The sequence below is a fragment of the Carettochelys insculpta genome, chromosome 2 (genome assembly GCF_033958435.1).
Source record: "Carettochelys insculpta isolate YL-2023 chromosome 2, ASM3395843v1, whole genome shotgun sequence".
Classification (NCBI taxonomy): domain Eukaryota; kingdom Metazoa; phylum Chordata; order Testudines; family Carettochelyidae; genus Carettochelys; species Carettochelys insculpta.
This window is the reverse complement of record NC_134138.1, coordinates 19145292-19172903: the sequence shown is the minus strand read 5'-3', so window position 1 is coordinate 19172903 and position 27612 is coordinate 19145292. Positions and strand designations below refer to the sequence as shown.

Genomic DNA, 27612 nt, shown 5'->3' with positions numbered 1-27612 from the left:
ACACCTACGTACTTCACTTATGAAATCAAAACAAATACACAGCTGCAAAACAAGGATAAGTTCAGGGAATAAGGCTGCTGAGAAGGCCTGAGGACTATCATGGATCAAAAGTCAACAATGTGAAGCAGTTTTGTCTTTAAGACACAGGCCCTACTTATACTCTGCTTTGTACTGTTGAATCCTTTGCAGAAATCAAGTGTCCAAATCTGGGGGGCCACACTTAAGAGTGGACAAACTGAAGACTCCAGGAGAAAAAAAAAAAGTGAAAGGTTTAGGAAACCTCTTCTCCACGGAAAGGTTGAATGCTTATTCGTACAAAAAGATTGTAAAGGGACCTGAGATCCCTTCTAATACATTAAGGGCTGTTATCAAGAGTGATCAATGATTCTCCTTGCCCAGCCTGGCTAGCAGCCATTGAGGGACCAAACTTCAGTTAAAGTATCTGGTTCTTTATAGCCCTGGCCTTCACAACAGCCTCTGGAAAAAAGTTTGACAGGTTGACTGTGTGGAGGGCAGAGGGGACAAGAGGGAAGAAAAACCCTTCCTTTCTGTGTAAGCTGCTGCTTATTAATTTCATTGAGTGATCTCTAGTTCACATTAAGAATCAGAGGGGTAGCCGTGTTAGTCTGGATCTGCAAAAGCAATGAAGGGTCCTGTGGCACCTTACAGACTAACAAATGTATGAGCATAAGCTTTTGTGGGTAAAGACCCACTTCAGAGGCAGATGACCCACATCTGACAATGAAGCAGGTCTTTGCCCACAAAAGCTTATGCTCATACTTTTCTGTTAGTCTATAAGGTGCCACAGGACCCCTCGTTGCTTTTGTAATTCATGTTAAGGAAGTGCTCTTTATTCCTTCTCATATTTACTTTCACTAAAGTCATTACTTAACTGACCTCAAGCATATCCCCACCCCCTGCCCTTAGCTCTTTTCCAAGCTGACGACTCTATGTCACTCTGATACAGAAGCCATTCCATACCCCAATCGTTTTGTTGCCCTTTTCTGAACCTTTTCCAATTTCAACATTTTAGAGAGAGAACGAAGCACATTCATGCAGTTTAAGATGTGGTCATACCGTGGGTTTATAAAGAGGCAACATGATATTTTTCATCTTATCCCTTTAATTGTTCCCATTCTGTTTGCTTTTTTGACTGCTGCTGCATATCAAGTGACTGTCGCCAGACAACTATCCAAAATGACACAGATCTGAGTGGTAACAACTAAGAGAGACTCTTACTTTACATATGAATACTTGGGATTTTGTTTTGCAGTGTGCATTACTTTATCTACCATCTTGTTCAGTCACCCAGTTTTGAGAGATCTTTACATAGCTCTTTGCAGTCTGCCCAGGATTTAATCTTCAGTAACTTCATATCATATGCAAGTTTTAACATGTCTTTACCCCTTTTCCAAGGCATGTAATTTTTTATTAGGACTGGTGCCAGTACAGACCCCAGGGGGGACACCACTAATGATCTGTTCATTCTCTGAATGTACTATTAGTGTCCTACCTGTTAGGCAGTTATCAATGCAGGAGAGGACCTTTCCCTCCTCACAACAGCTTGATTTGCTTTAGGCTGTGCCTACCCTACAAAAGTTACTTTGAAGTTGAGCACACACAACCTACTTTGAAGTAGGGTACTACTCCATTCCCGGGAATGGAGTAAGGGCTTTGAATTAAGGGAAAGTGCATGTAGACTCAGCTGGCTACTTCAAAGTAGTGCCTAACTTTGAAGTTGGGCACATCTACACTAAGATGTAAGAACCTTTGGTGAGGGACTTCGTTTCAGAAAAGTTTTATTAAAAGTACACTATATCCATGGGATACCCTTGTCCACATGCTTGTTGACCATGCTTCCCCCCACCCCCAAAAAAAGAATTAGATGGGAAACCATGCCTCACTGTTTACAAAAGCCACATTGACCAATTCTGTTTATTCTTTGTTTTAACCAATTTGCTTGGTATTGAAGTCCAGCATAATTACCTGATCACCCCAGTGTGCTTTTCAGAAACAACTGACATCACAATAGCTATCCCTCCAGACATTTGGTACTGAAACTGCTTTAAACAGCTTACAGACTAAAGTTAGCAGTTCTTTAACCGGCCATTTTGACTTCACCTGGGAGTTCTGAAGGAACACCATCCAGTCCTGGCAACTTCTTACTGTTTATCAACTTGTTCCAAGACCTCCTTTAGTGATACCTCAATCTGAGACAGTTCCTTGGATTTATCACCTAAGAACAGCTCATGCTTGAGAATCTCCCTCACATGCTTGGCCATGACAAGCAACGCAAAGAATTCCTTTAGTTTCTCCACAACAGCCTTCTCATTGTTTAGTGCTCCTCTGGCACCTCAAATCAAGCAGTCGCCCACTGTTTCATTAGCTTTCTGCTTATGATGTACTTAAAACGTTACTTTGGGTCTTTGGCTAGATGTTATTTTTTTTTTTTGGTCTTCTGAATTATTTTTATACTTCTAACAGAGTATGCTCCTTTATGTATTTCCTCACTAGGATTTAACTTCTGCTTTTTAAGCATGCCTTTTTGCCCTTCATGGCTTCTTTGTGGTTTAGCCATTGGAACAATGTTTTTGGTTCTCTTTTTTTAATTTGGAGTATTAGACCAGAAGTACAGTGCAGCAAGGTTGAAATATTTGCAAATTCAATTATTCATGAAAGTTGCTTCCCTGGAGCTCTGAGCCTTCCATACTCACGAAATTCAACATTTGCAAGGGTTTTCATGATGGAATCCTTGTGAATGTTGTGACTACTATACTTAAATTACCCTTCCTTGCTGGAAGTTAAGTTATAGAATAGGCTTCCAAGGTAAAATGAAAAACGCCCCCAATCCTGACCAGGTGTTGTCTAAACTATTGTTAAAAGCCTCCAGTGAGGGTCTAGGTTTACTTCACCCTGCCTCAATGCAGGAGATTGGATTTGGTTGCTTCAGTGTCCCGTCCCACCCCACATTTCTGATATTGCGGAAGTCAGTACTGAAGATCTAATTCAAATAAAAACATCAAGAAAAGCTAAGCCATAAAACTAATGTGTGGACTAGCTTGAGTGATGAAATTCAGGGAAGAACAGACTAATAGAGCCTTATCCCTAGATATCCCATCACTGTGTTGTATGGTATAAAGACCCCCTACTGTTTTGGCACCTGGCTACCTCCAAACATGCATGCCCTTTTTAAAAAGGCCTCTGCTTTAAAGATGTTCAGAGTAGCTTGTTTTTCTCAAATAAGACTTCAGACCAATAATATACCCACATACTGTGAAGTTATTTGGATGAATACCCTACTTAAAAGCATTAGGTCAAAAGACAAACCTTAACCTTTAATCTAAATTCCCAAATCAATAGTTTGATAAAATTACATAGTAAACCTTAGACCTCTAATGCTAAAAGTAAAATTACAATTTTAGTGTTAACTCTTTAGTCACATTCATAGTTATATCTTCACCAAAAATGCCAAGACCAACCATGACCAAGTGAACTCTGGTAGAGCATTATCCACGCTATGTTCAAATGTCACACTAAGTCTTTCTACCCCCCCCCCAATCCAAATACTTACGGCACCATTTATTAGGTAAGCAGTATGGATCCACATTCACCACCATTTTCAGACAGTGCGATAAATCCAAAAATTCACCAAGCAGAAACCAGTAGCGGGTTTTAGATGGACTCTGTAGAAAACTGGGTTATACAGACAAGCTGCTATTCTATATAAGCTCACAGCTCTGATAATGCTCCGGTCAAAAAACCCAAAACAAAAACTAATAGGATCTGAGTCAGGTTTGACCAGAATGAAATACCTACTGAATACAGTTTAGACAACTACAAATGGGCAAAAATTAAATATTGTACACAATACAAAATACACCCTTCTGAGGGAAAATATGTTTCAATCCCCTTAACCAAAAATTAGTTCTGGATGCAATTTCTATTAAAATGTCAAACACTGGTAGAAGAACTTCAAGGCAAACTACTTCAGATAGGAAGTTCAAAGCCTCCCCCCTCACCACCTAAGTTTATCTGGGGGAATTTCTGTAGTAGTGAGCTTGAATGTTTGAGTAAGACTATGAAAGGCACACAATGGCTTTAACATTTGCCCTTTTCCTTCCAACGGGAATAAAAACAGCCACTTACCAAATCAGTAACATATTATGGAACTAGATTTTACACTTTAAATTCTTCCAGCATTTTGTACTGTAATTTACTAGATGTTAATAAAGTATATTACATGTACACCTGCTATGGGAGATACACGGGACAATAGCCTGAGGTAACCAACATTTGTTACATGGGCACACAAGCTTATTTTGCACTTTATGGCTTATTTTCTGAACAAAGTATGAACTACAGCATTTATGGAGTTAATACATATGAATACGAATACAAAAAGGTATGCTATTTTAAATACCTGGATAAACTCACATCAGTTCTCTCTAGCTAGAATTTGACACAGTTGTAGGGTCTGAGATACTACTGCATGGTTAGCTATATTTTCTCCAGTTTAGAGAGTGCCACTGGGAAGAACAGAACTCCCCTTTAAGCAACTACATTCAAGATTTAAGTCTCATCCATTTGATAGGAAGATCTTTAGGATTTCCCCAGAGAAAGGCACTGAGATTTAAGCCATACAACACACTAACCTTTCGCTATTCCCATTTGCCCAATCTAGCATTTGGTTTAGCGCTTCAACACCCCACAAAACTATTTTTGGTTGAATCACATGTAAAATATTCTAAACAGCTGATGTAAGACTACTCTTAAACAGGAGGTGCAGTTCTGCCAATGAAGACTAATACACGTCAGGCTATGGATTTTAAATGGCTTAGGGAGCTTCAAAAATTCTTATACCTGGTCAAATCAAACCAGATTCCTTATTTATTGTTAGCTTTATATTTCCATCTCCCCTGGATCTGCAATAGGATCAAAGGCCTCTGCACAATGAGGATGGGGGCAGGAATGAGCGTTTTAAAATGTAGAGCACCAAAAAACAGATGGCACCATATCCCAATCAACATCAATGTTATATTAAGAAGCTCTCCACTGACCGATCTGTATTAAAAACTTGGTCTTGGAAAAAATCCAAGTTATACTAATCCGATAGAAGGATAAAGACAAGCCTACCATCTGTTCTTGTAGGTCTGGCTTTTTAAAAAGGTATGCCCATACCAAGCATTCTAAAAATATATAGGATATTGTGTGATATTTGAATACAATTTGAGAGAAAGCTCTTCAATTGAAATGAAATATCCATGGTAAGGCTTTTGTTCAAGTAAACATCCTGTTGTACAGTCAGAATGAAGCAATTTGTATACTGACAGCATGCAGAGAAGCCCATTATTTCCTCTCTTCTCTAAATTGGTTGAGGGGTAGTGGATTATATTGGGTATGTTAATAGGCAATCCTATGTTTATTTTGCAGTTTTAAAAACTGTTTCAGACTACTATAACGCTAAGCATAAAAAAGTCAAGCAAAATGTTGCCTTTAGGCAAATATTTGGTGTTTCAACTGTATATGAAATCTTATCCTTAACCCCCTGTTCTCCTGATTTAAAAACCTCACCATTCTCATTTTAAAGCACACTGGCTCCCTCCCTTAAATTCTAGGAAAGCAGCTCATTTATTTAAGATAAAACTGCTTAAAACATTGAGTAATCCAAGAAGGTGTAAGTGAAAATCTAAAATCCCATTTACTGTTTAATTTCACTCTAGTCCTCCATGGATTTTTAGAAGTCAACTTCCCTTAGTTTAGCACTCATGTGTTTCTTTCCTGGCAGGGTAATGGTGGTTAAACAGTTTAAGATTGTCACTACATTTTTATCTGTGCAAAGCTTGGCCTCAAAGTTTAAAATGGGTCCCCTGTTTAAATGGGTGGTGTTCAACTGCATGCTCAACTCCACACCAACTGTAGCTCATCCAAGTCAGGCCATTTATGCCATGGGGCACTAATACCACACAGAGATGACATTTTGGGACCTTGCTGCAGGCACTTTAGTAGTTCAGGCCACTGGCGGCAGTAGGGAAGGGGATCCACATGTTAAGGTATGGTAAGCTGGCAGAGCCTTTCACAGGGGTTTTCTGCTGCAACAGCTGCTCTTCTCCCTCACTTCACAGGAGGATCCCCTCCCCCATTCTCACCCCAGTGGTAGCTCCCTAGGTCCCCCTCTAATCACACTAACACAAGGTCAAATGTGGGTCTACTATACATAAAACCCATTTGGGTCTACTATACATAAAACTCATTTGCTAAACAGGTTGTGGACTCTCCCCCTTCAACCATCCATTTGGGAGATCAAAGCTACGGGCTAAAAGTCACTGAACCGGTTGGGTAATTAAGTACTGAAAAGAGCAAGCTCATCTTATCTATTTACAGCATGCCACCTCTTCGTAGGAAAAAGATACAGAACAGTGATGCAGGAAGGGTGTAACAGTCACCATACACAGGAAAAATAATGGACAAGAGCCACAGTGTTAAGAAATTGTGACTTTGCCCCCTAAGCTGTAGCGCAGCAGAAACTGTTGCCTTCAAATTATTTGGCAAACTGGAAGCTTAATGGCAGACAACCCACCTTTGAATGATTATGCAGAGGAAAGTTACATAATTGCAACTAATGTGTGCTTTTTATCAGTGCAGGTTGAACTACTGTAGTCCAGAGACCAGGGACCTGACTGATGCCCAACAAGAGAATTTGCTAGACCATGGGAAGTCAATACTGTCTAGAAGCATCACCAACAATTCCACTGCTTAATGGGTCCGAGAAGACCACGTAAACCAGAGATTAACAGCACAGAACACCAAGAACCAGAGCTAGCAGCTATAAAACTTTATGAGACCACCTGAAACTTGACCACATCCATAAGTGGATGCCCAGCTAACAAGAACCCTGCCAGACATGTTGCTGGACAAGGGTGACAGACTAGAGAGGTTCAACATATAGCAATTCATTACACATTTTTTTCTTTGAAACTACAGCTTCTGCCCTAAGATTCATCTGCCATCTTAAGAGCACAGAGAAAGGAAGATCAAAGTAGGATTTGACACAAAAACTATCATTAGCTAAATTATATGTTCAGGACACAAGCCTGTTGGTCTACATTCATGGCTTGTCAATCACAATAAAAACTCAGATCTGATTCCTGCAGTTGAGAGAGTGATTTATTTAATTTGAAATAACTCAGAACAGAGACAGAACACAAAAGGTCATTTCTACACATTAAAAATCATTACAATGCTGTAACTAGCAAACAATCAATCAGGGATCCAGATTATTTGCAACCAGTGATCAATCTGGACCCAAACAGAAAGCTTATGCTCCCTATGCCACATTTGTTTTTCTTCCTTTTTTTAAAAAAAAAAAAAAAAAAAAGTCACATGCTAGTTTATTCAGCTGTTACCAAAAGCAAAAAAGCCTGCTGTTGCAACAATTTTGGCAAACTACTTTTACTAGAATTAAGGTAAAGTCAAAATTCATACACAAAAATATACTTAAATGGTGGACTACAAAACATTTATGTACATAAAACAGGAATGAGCGCTCATGAAAGATGCACTTGAGTTTTGGGTCCTGGTTTCCAAGAAAAGTTAGTTTATTAAATGCTGCATTTTTATGGGTAAATTACACAGAACTGAAGTGAGAATGTTAAGAGCTATTGATGGAGTGCAAACTTGCAAAGTACAATGTATCTTTCTAGTACCTACTTCCCCAGACTTCATCCTTGGGGAAAGTCTGACAATGCATTTAATGCTTTGTCTTAGTTTTAACTGCCTACCCCACATTCCTTGGCAAATGATAGTTAAGGATCTCCCTTTGTGCTCCTCCCACTCCCCCCACCCAAAAGGGGGGGAATGGTATCTTTAGTACATCGTCTATGGGCTCTGGCAACTTCACATTTAAACCAAGGAACAAGCTTAGTTATTACTCAGACAGGACTCCATTTGCATCAAGTGAAACAGGAAGTTATTTTCCCATTCTACTGAAGTTGTGTATTTCCTATTCCTACAAACATGCAAATGCAGGCAACATGAAAAGTGTTTCTGGACATTTGTTTAGCTTCATCCTCTTTATTCAAAGATAGTTGATACTACAAAAAAGCCACCACAAAAACGATCAAAAGAATTTAAAAAAGTCAATCAAGCCTTCAAAAAACTAGCCTGGCTAACGAGAAAACACTACATGGTGAACTGGGTGATCCGTAACAAGTTTGTAACCGCCAACAGTCAACTTCACTTCTTACTTGTTGTTTTTGCGCAACTTCTTATTGCTCAGCATGTGCCAAGAAGCTCTTGGAAACTACAGATGTGTGTCAGTTATATAAAAGACCCACTTGTCAAGAGGAAGTGCAAATTAAGAAAATCCTTAGAACACTGATTTCACATTCATCCAGGCTGCCAGTCACAGTCTATTTAGCAAATTAGAGCTGCAGTAAAAGCCAAGTTACCCAGCACTCAGACAACTGGCATGTTAGCCAGCATGTGAGGCCAGCTGCCCTCACAGGGTTGGCAGCAGCAGGGCAGCCCTTGGAATCAGCACCATCCCCTCCATACACAAACCCCCAAGATCAGCAGTCCCGCTTGACTAACCCATAAGTTTGATCATCCAGCATCCTTGGAACAGAGATTACTGAATAATCAAGCTTCTACTGTATTTGCAATGCTTTTGGATACTTCTTCCAAATCAGTTTTTGAAGGCCTGTGATACTCCTTTTTACAATAAAAAATTCTGATTCTATGTAGTTTCATGTTCTAAAATTACATTGCCTTTATACCTTAGATCAGATATTGCATAAACTTTGATTTATCAAATGGGAGTAGAAAAACTACTTGCCTGAACATCAAAGTCTGGAAGAAGGCGAGTGATTCCCTGTGAAGAGATTTGTAATATTAATTCAGACATGCAAAGCAGCTGCAAGATTAGTCCAATTTGAAAGAAATACATTTATTGTTAAGCTCCCAAATTCTACTGTTCTCCCCACCCCTCATATAGCAGGACTTCTGTTACTTTCATTGGGAATTCCACTTGGGAAGTGGAAAATTTAGTGCCAAATATTTCTACTAAGGTATAAAGTCTATTTCCAATACACAATTCTAACTATGCCATTAGCACAGCTAGAACTGACATATCAGAATTGACTTTCTTACCCTGTGTAGATCAGGGCTCTTCAGGCTCACGCTGATGTCCCTTACTCCACATTAGTACATAGTATCAGGGTTGACAGATTTTGCCAAATCTTAACATACATGGCGAAAGTCAAACTCCAGAAGATTGACCACAGTGCGATGGTTTGGTAAGTATACACTTACCCTTAGACACTACCACTTCAGATGAGAAGAGTTATTTTATAGTATGTACAGTGAAGCATAGAGAAGCTAATAATTAATCTAAGTCACAACACAAGCTACATCTAACACTAGGGATCAATGTTCTACTTATTCTAAGATTGAGCTTCCAGCAGCAATTTAGCAGAACGAGTGAAGACCAACCAAATCAAAACTACAGATCGCATTGGAGTTGATCCCTGGAACCTCTTACTCAACAAAAAAGCAAGTCAACAGGAGAGTTTTTCCTCTCCACCTTCTATAGTAACTTGACCTAAGGTGTCAACTTCAGCACTTTATTCATGTAGCTGGAGTTGTAGATCATGGGTCAACATTCTGCAGTAGTTTAGACACAGGCAGAGAATAGAATTCAGGTATTTTAACCCCCATTCCTTGTTCTAGCATTTAGATAGCACTCTTCTAGGGCTTATGGTAGAAAATGCACAGCTCAGTCATGCAGCTATTATTCATTTGAGAATTACCACGCAAGTCAGTTAATGGGACTACTTGTCTATGTAAGGAAGGAGAGAGTGTGTTAAACCTGAGCATGAGCAAGGATGTTTCACAGAATACTAGGACTGAAAGGGACCTTAGAGGTCATCAAGTTCAGCCCCCTGCGCTCATGGCAGGGCCAAGTACTTTCTAGACCATCCCTGATAGACATGTTTAACCCTGATGTTTACGTTATGATTAGCCATCAAAAGCTTCCAAACACACAGGACCATACTTGAGGGAGGGGGAGAGGGTAGAGAGAGAAGAGAGCCCAGGGTTTTCCATACACACCCCCATACCCTCACTCCAGCCCTACTCCATCCCTAAAGCTCCCTGCCCCACTTACACAACCCAGGCAATTAACAGTAGGCCAGACACAAGGCAGCAGCAAAATGTCCCACTCCCTGAAATGGGAGAGACAGGAAGCAGAGCACTCCAGCAGCCTGCTCTACACCACTATATTTTAGCCATGTCATTCTGCTTCAATGCAGCAGCCAAAGGCCTATCACTTAGGGGAGCCAAACCCTCTGGTAATCCCACAGGCTGACCTGGCACCCACAGGCTAAACTCAGGATGGGGACCATTCTGTACACAGGATGGTTTGGGTGGTCACCATGCCCCACCCCAAAGCACGGGGCCTGGGGTGGCTGCCTGAGCTGTCAACACCAAGTATGGATGTGGTGCCACTCTCCTACCTGCAAGCAGAGGTTTTTACCAACTCAGTAAGACCATCAGCTCGTTAAACTACTTTTGTCTTATTTACTACTGCAAGTAGATATTTAATGGGTAAACATTTGCTAAATATATTTTGAGAATGGAGAATTGAACTGGGGGAGGTTCTATATGGTGACTGAGGTGGATAAGGGCAGCAGCAGCATGACCTAAAAGTTCCTATTCTCCCAAATACACTGGAAAAAGGACTGAAAAGAGAAATAAAGAACAGACAGACTACCCAGGAGACAGAGTGGCCCAAGACGACTAAATTAGGATATTATCCTGACTAACATTTTGTTCTTGACCAATAGCATTATGGCAAAAAAACTATCAACTCAAAACAGAGATGAGGCCTCAATGGAATGATTGCTTTACTAGAAGCCTAAATCCAGATTAGAGGGCTATGGAGCCAAGATTCTTGTATTAGTAAAGTTTGTGACACCAAACATCAACATTGCAGAGTGAGAAGTTTCTGAAACCTTCTCAAAGTGCTCACCATCATCATGATCATCATCTGTGGGCTCAGCGCCCACTGGTGTCTGATGCCTCTGACTACTCCTTTCTGTCTTTCCCTGTCCAGTGTGGAGTGGCTTAGTTTCTGTAGACTAGCTCTGTGCCAATCCACCCATTTTCTGTGGTGTCTGCCTCTATTTGAGCCATCCATTATGTTGAATGCCAGGGTCTTTATTTTACATTTGTTGTTCATTCTGCAAATATGCCTAAGTAGTTGTAGCTTCCATTTTATAACCTTGTGCAGCAGGTTCTCTTTCGGTTGTATCTTTCTGTAATTCCTCATTGATGGCCTTCTGCATCCATTCTCAGAATCTTTCTATAGGCAACTCCTTTTGAATGCTATATTCTTTTCAAATCTTTTATCATCACCCATGTCTCATCTGTACAACATGCTGAATACCTGTTTGAGATGCTCAGCTTCATTCCTAAGCTAATCACTTTGCTTTTCCAGATCTTATCACCATCAAACTCGCTCTTGCTTTTGCTATTCTAGTCCCTATTTCCTTCTTACAGTCTAGATCATTTTATGTTGCTCCCCAGATGTGAGCTTCTCTACATTTTCCAGTTCAATACCATCTACACCGATCTTCCTTCCTATTTCCTTTCCTCCAAACACTCCCCCACCCCCCGGATGTTCATAATTTCAAAGTGCTGGCCCTATTTTAAAAAAACACCCTCCTCTACAACTTGGAATTCAATGTTCTACATTGGAAAGGACAAACAGTCAAAATGGAAGACAAGATAATTAGGCCCCGTCCTACTGATTATTTTCATAGACAATAGGACCAGTGTTTCCATATGCCCAACAAATTTTTACCCTGCCTTTTTATGAAAGTAAACAGTTCATATGAAGAAACATGCAGTTCAATTCTAATCCCAGATTACAAAATTTAACTGTTTAGCTAAAATTACCTCATCTTTCTCTACCAATGGTTTCACCTCTGCAAGGTGAACATCCTGGAACTCTGACATGGTTAGAAGCTGATACCTGCAAAGAACAAGAAAACTTTCATCATATGTTATTTTATACCCAAGAATTTTAAATGGGGGGGGAGGGTGTGTGGAGGAGGAGGAATTAAAGTTTGTGATCTTCTTGAGTCACACCCAATCCCACCTTCCTGGTTAGGTCATTACAAGGTAGACATACTGGAGTTCAAACAAAATATGTAGCTGATTTTTTTGAAATTTTACATTAATTTATCACTTAAAACCTGTTACAATTAAATCTTAAAACACAGCACAGCTACACTTAAATCACAAAAAATAATTAAATGGCTCATTTCTGTCCAACTTAAACAGCTCTTGCTTCTTAAAAGTGCTGGGCTTTCAGTTTCACTCTCTGAAACACAGACTAGCACATGCTAACACAGGCTGACTGCATAGGATTTTTTTTCCTGTGCTTGTGGTGATGGAACTGGACCAAACACCACAGGAGTCAGCTAAGAGACTATTTTTGATCTCACACACACACACACACACAAGGGAGGACACTCCGCGTACACAGCTTCCTATATTCTTACAGTTTTGCCATATAAACAGCTATGGCTTCTGGATATTTATGAAGAAACCTAATCCAGCAATATGCTGAAGAAATTCATTCCCTGGGTAAAAGGGAGAAAGTGTGTCAAGTGTAAGGAGGGCAAGAAGATGCAGTGCCTAGCTGCAAGGATTAATCATAAGAAAAACTGCTTATTGGGAGAAAAGGACATGAGATGGACCAACTTTGCACTAAATCATTCAAAATTCTAGGCCTTTTAGTATAAGTGTGGTTTAACAAGTAAATTCCCAACCTGTTTGCTATGCCAACTGTTGCTAGAAAAATACGTTTAATTGAACAAGCCGTAAAGATTAGCCAAGAGATTTTACGCCTAGCTAGCTATCACTCAAATATACAGTACAGAAAGCTGCAGTAAAGAGCTACATTAAGTGGCAGCTGGAATTTTATATTACGTAACACATGCCTCCTATTTTGGAGGATCGGTCAGAGACCATTATGGCAATGGCATACATCTTTTTACTTCAGCAAATCTCAGCTCTCCCTAAGGAACCCCATTCTATACTTGGTGTTCAAGGCTTACTCCAAAATTAAGTGCACCCTTAGCTTAGTTTTTTGGTAACTTGAAATCACACCAGCATCAAAGTGACAGTGGGGTAGGGAAGGAGAGCTAGTTTTAGGACACTGTTCACTTGGTATTTGAGGATTTTCTGTTAGTGAAAATTTAGGAAGTTTAAGGATAACCATCAAATCAGCAACTCAGGAGACTCCTGCAGTTGCAAACTTTTATGTAATATTTAAGTTTTCGCTTAATAATGTACACTATTGCATTTCTGTGTATGATTTACTTCTTGCCATCCTTAATATATTTAGGAATCTGCAGAATTTAGAAAACTGCATGTACAGCTTGACACATGTACCATTTCCTAAATTAATTTTAAAAGCTATTACACATTAAATCTTGTAAAATGCTGTGTGACTTGTAAATTATCAGATTAGACTTGAACTGTGAAGTACTAATGGGAAACTTGACATAGCTTTTTCAAATACCCCCAGGTGGATTGATTTAAAAAATTAAAATTGCTAAAAAATTCTTAAAATCTGGCAAAATTAAGGCTGCACAGAATGAGGCAGGGATCTCATCGCAGAAAGATGCAGTGATTCATCCTTGGGAGAGAGGATCCCATTGCATGTGCATAAGGGAACACAAAGGAAAAAGAGGCTTGCATGGGCACTTGCTTCCAGTGTGTCCCAATTTAACTATCTGACTGGGAAATTCTAATGTTATTAAAAGGCTTTCCCCTCAAATAATTTTCTCTATTTACAGGGCTAGGCAGAAAGTAGCAGGATTGATTATGCTTATAGGCTGGGTCTACACTAGTTTGTCAACAGAATGCTTTGTGTGTAGACACTCGAGTTTTGTCAACAGAAGGCCCCTTCTGTTGACTAAGTCTTGACAGAATTCTCCATTTTCCTTGACAGTATTATCCCTCAAAAAATTGAGACATAACAGTCTCTGGACAGAGAACTGTCAACAAAAGTGCAGTGTAGACACTTCTGTCAGAGGGGGGCTTCTGGTTGCCAGGCAGCCCTCTTTGCAGAGCTGCCATACCACTTTATGGCACCAGAGGTCAGTGCAGTCTGGCAGGTCTGTCAACAGAACAAGTTTGTGTAGATGCGATCTGTTGCCCAAGGTTCAGTTGAGATTACCCTGCTGACAGATGCTTCTAGTGTAGACATAGCCATACTGTATACCAAATCATGTCAAACCAATCCGATAGCTTTGACAGGATATCGAGCCTTGTGGGGGGGAAAAAAGGAGGAGAGGTGGATGTGGTATACCTAAACTTTTGTAAGGTATTTGATATGGTCTTGCATTATATTTGTCAAACCAGGCAAATGCAATTTAGATAGGGCTACTATAAAGTGGGTGCAAAACTGGCTGGATAACTACTGCTGGAAAGTTAACAAATGGGGTCCTGAAGGGGTCTGTTTTTGGACTGATTCTGTTCTATATCTTAATCACTGATTTAGATACTGGCATAGAAAGTCCACTGAAGTTTGCAGATTATACCAAGGTGGGAGGGGTGGTTCCCCTCCCCCTGCTGCCCCCGCAAGCTAACCAAATTCTGCTGTGCAGAAGTACCACATTTCCAGAATTTAGGTATCTGGATTATAATTCCTCCAACATTGATAAGTTTTTCCCCATAGGGAATGTTAATATTTGTAAAAGCTATCCCTCTACCAAAATTTCAGTTTCAAGTCCTCTGCTCCAAATGCCTGGATTAGTTATTTGTATTTTAGTAGTACCAGGAGATTGTCTACTTAGTTTGCTCTGACCCCAGGGCATTTGAGCCACATATAACCTTGGTGTAAAAGAGCAAAGGAATAAAAGACACATAGGGAAAAGAGAAAGCCTGGGATTGTTTGACAGTGGCTATGTCTGTTGCCAAAACACTCTGGTGCAATCTGCCAAATGAGTTTCCACATTCCCAAGGACTTCTGTTGACAATAATGAGACAACATAGCACTTCTGTCAGAGCTCTGATGCTGCCCGAAGAGGCAGAATGCTGGTCTGGACTTGACAGAGGGCTCCCTGGAAGAGAGACAGGGCTTCTGGGACACCAGGCAGCCATGTCTGCTGTACTTCCGTTTGGCCGTTCTGTCAGTCTGGCGGCCATCTGTTGACAGAAGTTTTGTTAGCAGATACCTTCCAACAAACTTGTCAGATGACTAGTGCAGACTAGCCAGTGAGGCAACACCAACCTACAGTCTGGAATACTGGAAGTATTCATAAGTTAAGAAGCCAAAAATTAGTGTGAGTTGAACCTCTTGTCTGGCAACGTCTATCATCCAACTAAAATCATGCTGGATTACCACTTCAGGAAAACTTGGCCACAGGCCACACCACTGAAGTCCAACAGAGCTTGTTTACAGCCACCAGTCCTGCTTCTCAGTGTTCTGTGATATTATTTAGTTGTAATTTACCCCTAAAATGTCTTAGGAGCCGAGTAAGAAGTGATGTGTTCGTAATGCTGTTAGACAATACTGACTGCCTGTGGTCCAGCAAATTGTGGTTTGACACCTGTTAGTTCCTGAGGGTGCCAGACTAGAGAGAGGTTCAACATGTTGTCTATTTTCCCCACTCAGTCTTGTTCTGAAATTAGAATCTTCTTCCAGAAGAGTTTCAACATCCAGTAGAGATAAAAGGCATAAAAAGTTCATACAGGGAAAGTTTGTCAGTTACAAGCAACTGACAGTTAAAGGCAAGGGAAAGTGTTAGGCAACTTTCAGAACAAAAGTCTATGCAATCCATATGTAACACCTAATGAGCTATTTAGCTTTTAACTAGTTTACTACTGCAGTTTATCAAGATACTTCAGTTGCTTTTCAAAAAAGAAATTTAGCTGAAACAAGTTAATCTTTTCACTAAATTCTACAATATTAACTGAAGAATGCAAGGCTCCGCTACAAATCCAGTCTTTCAGTGCCAGTTCATTAAACTAATGCAAGCAAGCCCGCAAGACTCTACATTTTTCCCCAATATTTATAGATGGGGGGCCACCACCACACTGGCAGAAATAAAGGTTTTACCTACAATGATGTAAATTTACAGAGGACTACAGTCTCCCTTAAGGTGCATGTCTTTGTAGCTTTCCATTAAGCCTTATACAGGGGCTCAGGGCTGCAGCAGAGAGCGCTCTCTCTAAGTCCTAAAGCTGCTAGGGATGGCAGGAGAGGCATCCCTTCCCTCTAGCCCCTACACTATAGAGCCACCCAGGCAAACCTACACCCCAACCTGAGCATCCTGCATATCCCATAGCCTTCCTACCAAACCCCACCCAGAGCCTGTACTTCCTCCAGCCAAGACCCTCCTATGCCCCACCCTCATCCCCTGCCCCACCCTAGAGCCTGCACCCATATAGTCAGAGTCCTTGCATCCTAATCTTCCATCCAAGCTCTGAGCCCCCTCCCACACTCAGAACCCTTTGACCTAGTCCCACTACATGACTTCTGTGGTATGTACCAACATGGAGGTCATGCACAACACACCACCATTCAGTGTTACCCTAGGCCTAGCCTATGAATCAAAGTCAATCTCAGATATGCAATTCTAGCTACATTAATGGCGTGGCTAGAATCACTGCATCATGACGGATTTTTCTTCCCTGGTGTAGATTGGAACTCTTAGGCTTGCCTTGATGTTTCTCTATACATCAGCCTGGAATAGCAGGGTTGATGGCCACGCTCAGAGAAATATTCTGCCACATCTTCACACATACCCAGGGGCAGGGGGCTGACTGCAGCATGCCAGCCCCCAGGTAAGTATATAGACCTACCCCTAGGATACCTCACATGTCATCTTTTTTTAGTCCTAGTGAGTGTTCAAATGCAGTATAAGCCAGGAAAAAGATTACTGAATTGTCAATTTCTTATGGGCACCATCCTACATCACAAGTCACTCTGATAACCCCATGATTCAGTTGTGGATCTTTCCTGCCTCCCAAGTATGTTGGAGCATTGACAATTATCACAACTACTTGTGGTTGCTGTGAGCTAGGGTAGCCACCCAGACGATATTCATATTCCACTAAATCAACCAAGCAGTGTGTCCACATCCACCCTGGGCAGCATGGGTTTCTATTAGTGCTGCATAACTGTACATGCCTTACCATATATAATTTATGCAACCTATGGATGTAAAATAAAATAAAAATCAGAGGGAACACTGATGACCACTTTGACCCTCACATGCATTCCAGAATCAGTGAACAAATAGTCACCTAGAGGTTTAGACATTGATTTTGGTCTTAACCAATTCCTACTCAGTTACCTCAAAGCCGATCACTCATTCCACGCTTCACTAGTTCAGTGAAGCAAGAGATGGGGGAATAGGAAGTGATTTTGATGACTTAGAGGCTGAAATGGACCCTACTGGGCTGGCCCACTGAACTGCATAAGTCAGATGTCTGCTGGTGTTGCAAGAACACAATCCTCATATTACTCAGGGGAACCAGGAAACTGATGAGGGCACCAGCCTTAGTCAGTTTCCTGGCTCCAGCAAGTGGAGGGGAGCTGGGGACCAGGTGACAGCCAAGTCAAGAAATGCAGCCAGCGAAAGTGGCAGGAGGGAAAAAAGGTTCGCTTCAGTGTAAATTTATTCAGAGGTCACACTTTAGAAGTTGGTATGGGTACACAGTTGAATTACCCTTAACTAGGAAGGGAATGCAGTTTAGGTATCTGTTGGAGAGAGACATGAAAATCTAAGGAATGGGAACAAACTTAAGCCTGACCAGTTCATAAGTTAGTTTCCAGCCATTAGCTGGTATATAAACCCAGTTATAGTGGAGATAATGCTTCAAGAAAGTTTACAGAAAGAAGCTACTCCAAGATGCATAACAACCACAAGTACTACTTGCAACTGGCTGGAACAGTACCTATTACTCATACTTAAGCACATACCATTCAGGAGCTGTAGAATTCTATACATATAGGCAGCAAAACTACTTCCTTGTATTACAGAAGCTCCAGTCTTAAACCCAAACTGCTGTTTATGCAGCACCTGGAAGAGCGCACACACAGATATAGCCTGCCCCAGAAGAGTTTATGGTAAGCGTAAGAACAAAGTGGTGCACACAGCCATATGGAGGAAAGCACAAAACAGTGAGACAATATTGGTTAGCATGCTAAACTCTTAGATTAAGTATTTTCACCAGTTTCAATTACTATCTTTGTAGAAGTATTCAGGATACCTTACAATCCTTGAACTAGTAGCAAATTATCAATGGAGGGAAAGTGACAAAGCCCAATCACTTGACACTAAGAAACAGGGAACATGTACATGGTGCCCAAACAGGCATTACTTTCAACTTTTTAGAGGGCTACTTACACTATTCCAACAGCTAACAATGGCAGCTGTATCCCAATTGGACCATGAATGCCAGGCACATGAGTGACCATCACCACCCTAACTGCACAGGTTGTTTGAGCTTTAGAAAGATTCCATGTCAATTGAACTTTAGAAGACAGGAGTTCAATCACCAGAAGCATCAGTGTACGCCTCACAAAACCCGAGCTATATTCCTGAAAAGGTGGTCAGTTATATTACAGCTATTTTTAGTGAGATCTGGAAGTTTAATATTTGTGACTATTCAGAACATTTTCTTGCCCTAGAATTGTTTACTGGACATACATTCAGGTTGTTTCCTGCTACTGGTGCAGTAACTCTTTGTAAAGAAACTATGCATTAGGTGAGACTGGTCACTGTTATTTTGTGTCTTGACTGATCTAGTATGGTGACATCTACATTGGCAATACCACTGTTCTAGGATGATTGCCAGCACAGATTTACATGTGGATCCCAAGATGGCTCAGGAGTAGAGTTCCCTGTAAGCTGAGCACTCGGGTGGCCACCCAGGAGAGATTCAAATGCCACTTGACAGATCAGCATAGTGCCCACAGCATGTGTTTCGCATCTGCACATGCTTTGGCACACTAAATTTATTCCACACGTGAATGGAAAGAGTTAGAAGCAACACTGCTCAGGAGTCTGATCCTAAAACCTATGGTCCTACCAACAGGAGATGTATATTTACTGGCAGGCCATCTCTGCCAGCTCATGGAAGCTTTCCTTCCCCCTTTTAAGCCTTGAGAGCAAGGTGCTTCTACATGAAGCAAAGCAGTCAGAAAGGATGGGACACTACTGAGGTCAGTAAGTAGCTTATGCCTCCCAGCCTGCAATGCCCACATCACTTTTCTTACAGATACAGAAAAGCCTATCTTTGTAGCTTGCTCTGATGACTACAGGAACACTGATCATGAGTGAGCTGAAAGCAGAAGTCTTGTTTTGGGAGGCGAGTCTGGCATCAGCACATAATATCTGACGCTTTTGAGTATCAGTTTCAGTGCTCTCTGGAAGAGGTGCCTTTGTGCAGCCACTTGAGTCAAATGTTGCTCAGCTGTTTAGCAGAGCACCCAGCTAGGTATTCTGGTTCTACTCATTGTGTAGATTGAGGTATGTGCACCACAAGATTTAGGTGCACAGATGGGAAAAAGATTAGAGCAAAGATTGGTTTCAATGCTAGTGACGCTGGTTTCAGTGACATGTCAAAAAATCCAAAACAAGTAGATGTTTAAAAAAGTTATGAAAGCATAATTTTTCCCTGTTAGGGGGGCACAGGGAACAAAACCCTTCACTGTATTTTCAGTTAAACTGGTATATGAATAAATATTTAACAGCTAGTGTTACATCTTGTGTTTGGTGCTGTAAAGCAAAATCAGTTTTCAGTCTTGAGATTCAGGTCATAATGCAAAATGTGACCACGAGTACATCTCATATACACAAGTCAAGTTTTGAGCTGAAAAACTTAAGTCCATGATTTTTTGGGGGCCTGCCAAATGGTTATTGAACATCTGGGGGTTGTCCATATACACCAAGAATTTCAGTCACCAACATCAGAGTCACAAAATGACCACACATCTCCTTTCAAGCTGGGAGTACACAGATGGCAGCAGCAGAGACACAAAAAGCAAAATACAGTATAGTACTATGTTCAGTGTAAACTCCAAAACAGGGAAAGTAGTATTTCTTCTGTACAGTGATATTTCAAAATTAGTGTGCAGTTGTAAGCTTCTGAAAGAAGTGATGTTTGTTCAAAGTTAAGCATCTATTCCTGAAGTGCTAATAACTGAGGTGCTAAAGTACTATGATTCTATAATAAAAAGTAAACATTTACGTATTCACAAAAATGCTGTGCTACCAACAGTTTTAGATAGAAACCCCTGCTAAGTACACTGAACAAAAAGAAAAGTTACTCACCGTAGTAACGGTGGTTCTTCGAGATGTGTCCCCGTGGGTGCTCCACAATAGGTGTCGGGCTTGCCCGGCGCCGGAGATCGGATCTTCCAAGCAGTTTCTGCCGGACCGCGCATGCGCCAGCGCGCGCCGCTCCCTTGCGCGCTCCTGGCCATGTGCGCGATCCGGTCCCCGCTAGTTCCTCGACCAACCGCCTCGGGTGCCCCTGCAAAACACTAACAGAGATCCAAAGCGGGGAGGATGGGCGGGTAGTGGAGCACCCACGGGGACACATCTCGAAGAACCACCGTTACTACAGTGAGTAACCTTTCTTTCTTCTTCGAGTGTCCCCGTGGGTGCTCCACAATAGGTGACTACCCAGCAGTAACCCAAGATAGGAGATGGGTAATCGGATTATGTGCAGCTTGTCCCCGAGAGGACCGCTGCAGAGACACGGGTATCCTCTTGGAATACCCTGTGAAGGGCGTAATGTTTGGCGAAGGTGTCGTAGGATGACCAGGTCGCCGCTCTGCAAATGTCTTTTAACGCAACACCCTTGAAAAAGGCTGTTGATGCCGCCACCGCCCTCGTGGAATGAGCCCTGGGAGTGGCCAATAAAGGAGTCTTTTTGAGCTCGTAGCACATTTTTATGCAGGATACAATGTGCTTTGAGATTCTCTGCGAGGAGAGACCTTCTCCTTTCGATTTGGGAGCAAGGGAGACTAGGAGTCTATCCGTTTTCCGGAAGGACTTGGTCCTGTCTACGTAGAAGGCTAGCGCCCTCCTCACGTCCAGGAGATGTAGGCGCGCCTCTTCGTTGGAGTTATGAGGCTTTGGATAAAACGAGGGTAGAACAATAGCTTCGTTAATGTGAAACTCGGAAGAAACTTTGGGAACAAAGGCTGGATGCAGCCGTATGGTTACCACCTCCTTGGAAAAAACAGTGCAGGGTGGCGTTGCCATCACTGCTGCGAGCTCGCTCACCCTACGAGCTGACGTAATTGCAAGAAGAAAGGTCGTCTTTATTGTAAGGAGGCGGAGGGGAACCGTGGCCAAGGGCTCGAACGGTGGTCCCATTAGCGTGACAAGCACCAGGTCCAAGTTCCACGAAGGTGGAATCGGTTTCCGAGGGGTATAGGTTTACCAACACTTTGAGGAACCTGGTAACCATAGGGTGGGCGAACACCGTGTGCCCTTCCTCCTCATGTCTGAACGCCGAGATGGAAGCAAGGTGGACCTTCAACGAGGATAGCGAGAGTCCTCCTCTCTTGAGGTCCAGTAAATACTCTAGTATTGTAGGTATAGGCACCAAAAGGGGGGCCAGCTGTTTGGTAGAACACCAAGCCGTGAAGCGAGTCCATTTTTGCTTGTAGGTCTTCCTGGTGGAAGTCCTCCTGCTACTTTCTAGGACTTGCTGTACTTCCACTGTGCATGTGCTCTCTAGGGAGCTGAGCCATGGATTAACCACGCTTGCAGTCACAGGCTTTGGGGGTGCGGGTGCACTATGGACCCCTGGGCTTGCGTGAGCAGATCCAGCGCCACCGGAAGAGGCATCGGTGGACGGTCCGACATGCGCAGGAGTAGGGGGAACCATTGTTGTCGATCCCACGTTGGGACTATCAGGATCATCCGGGCCCTTTCCCTCCTGGCTTTCTGCAAGACTTTGTGGATCAGCACCATGGAAGGAAAAGCATAAAGCAGGGGGCCCCTCCACGGGATCGCGAACGCATCCCCCAGGGACCCCCATCCCAGTCCTGCCCTGGAGCAGAATCGTGGGCACTTCTTGTTGTGCTGAGTGGCAAACAGGTCTATTTGGGGAAAACCCCATGCATGGAAAATCGGCCGTAGCAGATCGGGACGGATCTGCCACTTGTGTGTGAGTGCAAAACGCCTGCTCAGCTGGTCTGCCTTCACATTGTGCGCACCCGGCAAGTATGAGGCTTTCAAGATTATATTGTTGGCGATGCACCAGTTCCATAAGCGGATTGCTTCCACGCATAAGGCACGGGATCGAGCTCCTCCTTGCCTGTTTATATAAAACATGGTGGAGGTATTGTCTGTACTGATCCCGACGACTTTGCCTTGTATGTGGTCTCGAAAGTGTCTGCAGGCGTTGAACACTGCTCTGAGCTCCAGTATATTTATGTGTAGTGACTGTTCCGTGGGTGACCACAGTCCTTGAGTCACCTCTTTGCCCATGTGCACTCCCCACCCTATGAGGGAGGCATCTGTAGTGAGAAAAACCGATATTTGCGGCTGGTGGAAGGGTACCCCTGTTAGCAGGTTCCTGGGGTTTACCCACCATTGTAGGGATTTGCGCACCCCGGCTGTGGGCGACACCACCCTGTGAACGGTGTGTACTGACGGTTTGTATACACTCGCCAGCCAGTGCTGCATGCTGCGCATGTGTAACCTGGCGTTCTGTACTACGAACGTTGCCGCTGCCATGTGGCCCAGCAGCTGCAAGCACGTCAAGACCGGCACCCTAGGGCTGAAGGTGATGACCTGCACGAGGGAACCGATGGCCCGAAAGCGAGCCTCTGGTAGATATACTCTCGCTGTAACCAAGTTTATGCGAGCCCCTATGAACTCTGTCCTGTGTGGGGTCTATTTTTGATTTTGCCAGATTGATAACCAGGCCGAGTGAAGAGAACGTGTTTGCTGTGACGCGTATCATGCGCAGAACCTCCCCCTTCGAGGCCCCTTTGAGCAGGCAGTCGTCCAGATACGGGAAAATAAATACCCCGTCTGTGCAGGTAGGCTGACACCACTGCCAAGGTCTTGGTGAAGACTCTGGGGGCCGAGGAGAGGCCAAACGGTAGGACCTTGTATTGGAAGTGTTCGTTGCCTACCATGAACCGGAGGAATCGCCGGTGAGCCGGATGGATAGTTATGTGGAAGTACGCGTCTTGTAAATCGAGGGCTGCGAACCAGTCTCCCTCGTCCAGTGCTGTAAGGATGGAGGCGATTGTGGTCATCCGAAAACGTTGCTTGCGCAGGTACCTGTTGAGGCCGCGAAGGTCTAAGATGGGCCTCCAGCCTCCTGTCTTTTTCTCCGGGAGGAAGTACCTAGAGTAGAACCCTTTCCCTTGCAGTTGCTCCGGCACTCTTTCCACTGCCCCTATGAGCATGAGATGGCCCACCTCCTGCCTGAGCCTCGCTACATGGGAGGCCTCCTGGAGGTGGGGCTTGGGTGGAGGTCGTGACGGTGGGAGCAACTGGAAGGGAATGGCGTACCCTGTGGCTATGATCTCCAGCACCCATTTGTCTGTGGTGATCCTTTGCCACTGGTCGTAGAATGGTCGGAGGCGATGGTGGAATAGTCACTTCGGATGACCTTGTGCGATGGTAGTGATGGCGCAGCCCTGGATCTGTATGTCAAATTTGTGGCCTTTGGCCCCGCCCCGAGGACGCACGGCTCTGTTGTGAACGTCGACTGGGAGTTCTGTACTGCTGGTGCTGTTGATGTCGCCCTTGCTCGTAACCCCTGTGGTACTGGGGTCGCTGTTGCTGGTACTGGTACCGTCTTTGTTGAGGGTAGTACCTTTTCTTTGTGTATGGAGGGGTGTAAATCCCCAGGGTCCTGAGTGTGGCTCTTGAATCTTTACTGGAATGAAGGACCGAGTCAGTTGATTCAGCAAACAGCTTCTGCGAGTCGAAGGGGAGGTCAACTATCTTCGCCTGCAGATCCCTCGGTATACCCGAAGTCTGGAGCCAGGACTCCCTTCGCATCACCACTGCCATTGCTGTGGAACGTGCTGCTGTGTCCGCAACGTCCAGGGCAATCTGAACTCCCGTCCCTGAGGCCGCGTAGCCTTCTTGCACTATGGCCTTGAGCACCGGCTTTTTGTCCTCTGGAAGCGAGTCCATGAGGAATGTTAACCTGGAATAGTTGTCGAAATTATGGTTCGCTAAGTGCGCTGCGTAATTTGCCATTCGCAACGTTAAAGTGGAGGAGGAGTAGACCTTTCTGCCGAACAGCTCTAGCTTCTTGGCATCTTTGTTCCCTCTGTCCTGAATTGAGATGTCTTTGATCTTTGTTGCGAGGACTCCACCACCAAGGAATTTGGCTGTGGGTGGCTGAACAGGAACTCCATGCCCTTTGCCGGCACGAAGTATTTCTTATCCGCTCTCTTTTGGACAGGCGGAATAGTCGCAGGGGTCTGCCATATCGTAGTGGCGGACTCTAAGATCGCTTCATCAAGTGGTATTGCTACTCTGGAGGAGGCCGGAGGTCTCAAATTTTTGAGGAGCTTATGGTGTTTCTCTTGCACCTCTGCTGTCTGGATGCCTTGCGTGAAGGCCACCCTCTTAAACAGCTCTTGAAACTGTTTGAGATCGTCCGGAGGATGGACGTCCCCCGGGGCCGTAGCCTCGTCCGGGGAGGAGAGCGAGGAACCGCTGGGGTACGTCTCTCTGGACCCTTCCGGTTCCTGCTGGTGATGGTACACCCTCTCGCTAGAGGTTTGTGAGGGAAAATCTCGGGGTTCCATAAGCAGTCCCCCCTGAGATGCTTGAGTCTCTGTCCCCGGTCGCAATTGCCCTCGGGGGTACGAGATCGTCTGTGGGGATCTTTCCCTAGTAGATTGCCGATGGTGTCTATGCCCCGCGTGGTAGGGGCGACCATGGCAGTATAGGCACTGTTCTTGGGAAGGTGACCTAGACCACTCCCTTGGTGCATACCCTCTGTGTCTGGGGGAGGGAGATCGTTGAGACACTGGAGAGAGCGATTTTGCATAATAGTCCAGCGGTTCAAACCCCAGGAAGGATGAAGGTGGTCCCAGCCAGGGTGAGGCTGGTTGCAAAAATGGAGAAGGGGGCTCCGGGTAGGCTAGTGGGGACCCCTGCCTTCTGGTTGGAGTCTGCAACATAAGCGGAGGGCTGTGAGAAAGCAACTCCACAGCCCTGTCCAGAGAGGGGCTGCAATGCCTCCTCTTGTGTGCAGCCTTCCCCCTCCCTGGAGGAGGTAACTCCGCCCCCTCACGCACAGGGGATCCCGGCCCCGTCCGCACCGTGCTAGGCACGCTCGAAGGCAGTGCCGCACGTGCGGTGTCCTTCGGTGCCTGCAGGCTGCGTGCCTGCGCGCTCTGCACCGCCGGTTCCCCGGGGGTCGGTGCCGCTACCTGCGGTGCCGCCGGTACCGGCGCTTGTTTAGCCGCCGCCCTGCCTGCGGTGCAGGGCGGCTGGCTGATTATCGGAGGCTGAGCCACTTCCACGTGGCTCTCCGTGCAGCCGCCGATCAGCTGTTGCTGCAGCTGGGGGCTGCTCACTCCTCCCGTCCCGCTCGCTGTTGCTGCCGGCAGGGATCGGGCTGGGGAGGCTTTCCTCCGTTTTTGCGCTGATGGGGTGAGGGAGGCAGCTTTCCTTTTATGGGCCCCGGAGGGTCCCTCCTGCTGCGGCCGCTCCGGCACGTCTGGCTGGAGGGCCTTATCAAAAAGGCAGCATTTTAAGCCGCATCTCCCTGTCTCTCCTTGCTCTGGCTGTTAATTTAGCACAGAAGGAGCATTTCTGTGCAACATGGGACTCCCCAAGGCACCTTATGCATAGACTGTGCCCATCGGACGCTGGCATCGCCTCTCGGCAGGACTCACATTTTTTAAATCCTGAAGAGGACATTGTTGGTGAGTCTTTCAGTTGTTAAACGGGTACTTAGCACCTTCTCTGTGCTGTTTTCCCTTTCCGATGGCCTGCCGCAGCAGGAGGGCTGATGGCCCTATGCTCCTGGCCTCCGGCGCTTGTTACTGGGACTGGATTGAAGCTGTGCCGCTTGTAGTTTGTTTGTTGCTTTTTTTTTTTTTTTTGGCAAAAATAACAACCGGCTAACTTGCAGTAGCCTAAGTACTTGAAAAACTTTAAAGAAAAACAGTTCAAGTCATTGAATACGCTACTTGGCCTTAGCCTAGTTCGGATTCCGTCTGCAGCCGACGGCGGTTAAGAGGAACTGGCGGGGACCAGATCGCGCACATGGCCAGGAGTGCGCAAGGGAGCGGCGCGCGCCGGCGCATGCGCGGTCCGGCAGAAACTGCTTGTAAGATCCGATCTGCGGCGCCGGGCAAGCCCGACACCTATTGTGGAGTACCCACGGGGACACTCGAAGAAGAAGTTTTGTTTTGTTTTTGCACAGCTACTCCAGAAGCATTCCATACACTACGGCCTGGGGTTTTAATTTAAAAAATTGTTAAAAACAGATACCAGTTCAAGTACTTGAAGGGTGATTTAAACTACACTGGTAAAAAAATTTTCAAAGGCAAAAATATTTACTTTAGATATATGCAACATGCTAATCAATTTTGTTTGGAAACTCAAGAGTCTTAACTGACAGTTTGCAAGTATTGCACCAAAACACATTTTAAATAACAGTGAGACTATTGTTTGTAACATAACCAGAACCTGATCTTTAAGCTGGGTTTCTGCAAACCAGTCCAGCACTGCAAGGGCACATAACCACATGTCATTAGTCCTCGCTTTATGACGGCAAAGCTTAAGATGGATGCAGGGACAATGGTTTGTACTTGCTAGTGCACATGCACCCACTCCGCTGCAGATGAAAAGGAGGCTTTTTATGTTAACTTGAACTCTGATCTCTTCAGTACCTTAAGTCCAAGCTATATATACATATGGGTAAAGGTGCATGGACATCATGGTATTGGAAGTGAGAACTCAAATGGCATTCTTCAAACCATGCACAGCCTGAGCTTGCTACTGCAAGCACATTCTTCCAACAGGTGAACTAATACAAAGCAACATGAATGCACCCCTCGGTCTAAGCATTGGCACGCAATTTACTACATCACAAAAGATCTAATGTCAATTTGACTTGTGCAGTGTGTGGCACTGGCTCCTGGTCTGACCACTACATGGTATGCAATGGAGTCTCCTTGAAACTTTGTCCACCAAAAGGTGTCCTAATTCTGTTGTGTGCCAAAAAAGGATGTAGGCAAACTTGAAATACCAGAGACACAATCTGTTTTAACACAGTCTTGATGCTTCCTTAGTCATCAGCAATGAAGGTTCAGAATGATCTAACCCAAACTTCCTCAGTAATGGTGATAATTGGTTAACAAAGCAACAACATACAGAACTGCTGTTGAGATCCTGGTTCCAAGAACACATGCTCGGAGATGGGTTTGACAAGAACAAATGCCCAAGCTCTTCTTAAGATGCATGTGACACCTGGCTTGGATCAACGATAAAGAGAATGCCTCCAGGAAACTGGAATATTTGAGCCAAACAGGAGGCTCATGTCAAATTACAGGACTGGTGGAACATGATCTTAAGA

At 44.1% G+C, this 27612-nt stretch overlaps 1 protein-coding gene across 1 annotated transcript in view; it reads right to left on the bottom strand.

Annotated features, from left to right (window-relative positions):
* The window catches only part of NDRG1 (N-myc downstream regulated 1), a 68863-nt gene that overhangs the window by 24474 nt on the left and 16777 nt on the right, over positions 1-27612 (bottom strand). Inside the window, exons 3-4 of the mRNA XM_074986634.1 lie at positions 11956-12031; positions 8834-8869 (exon numbers count right to left, since the gene is read on the bottom strand). Coding sequence (XP_074842735.1) covers positions 8834-8869; positions 11956-12015 — 96 coding nt within the window. The 5' untranslated portion in view covers positions 12016-12031. The remainder of the gene's footprint in view (positions 1-8833; positions 8870-11955; positions 12032-27612) is intronic.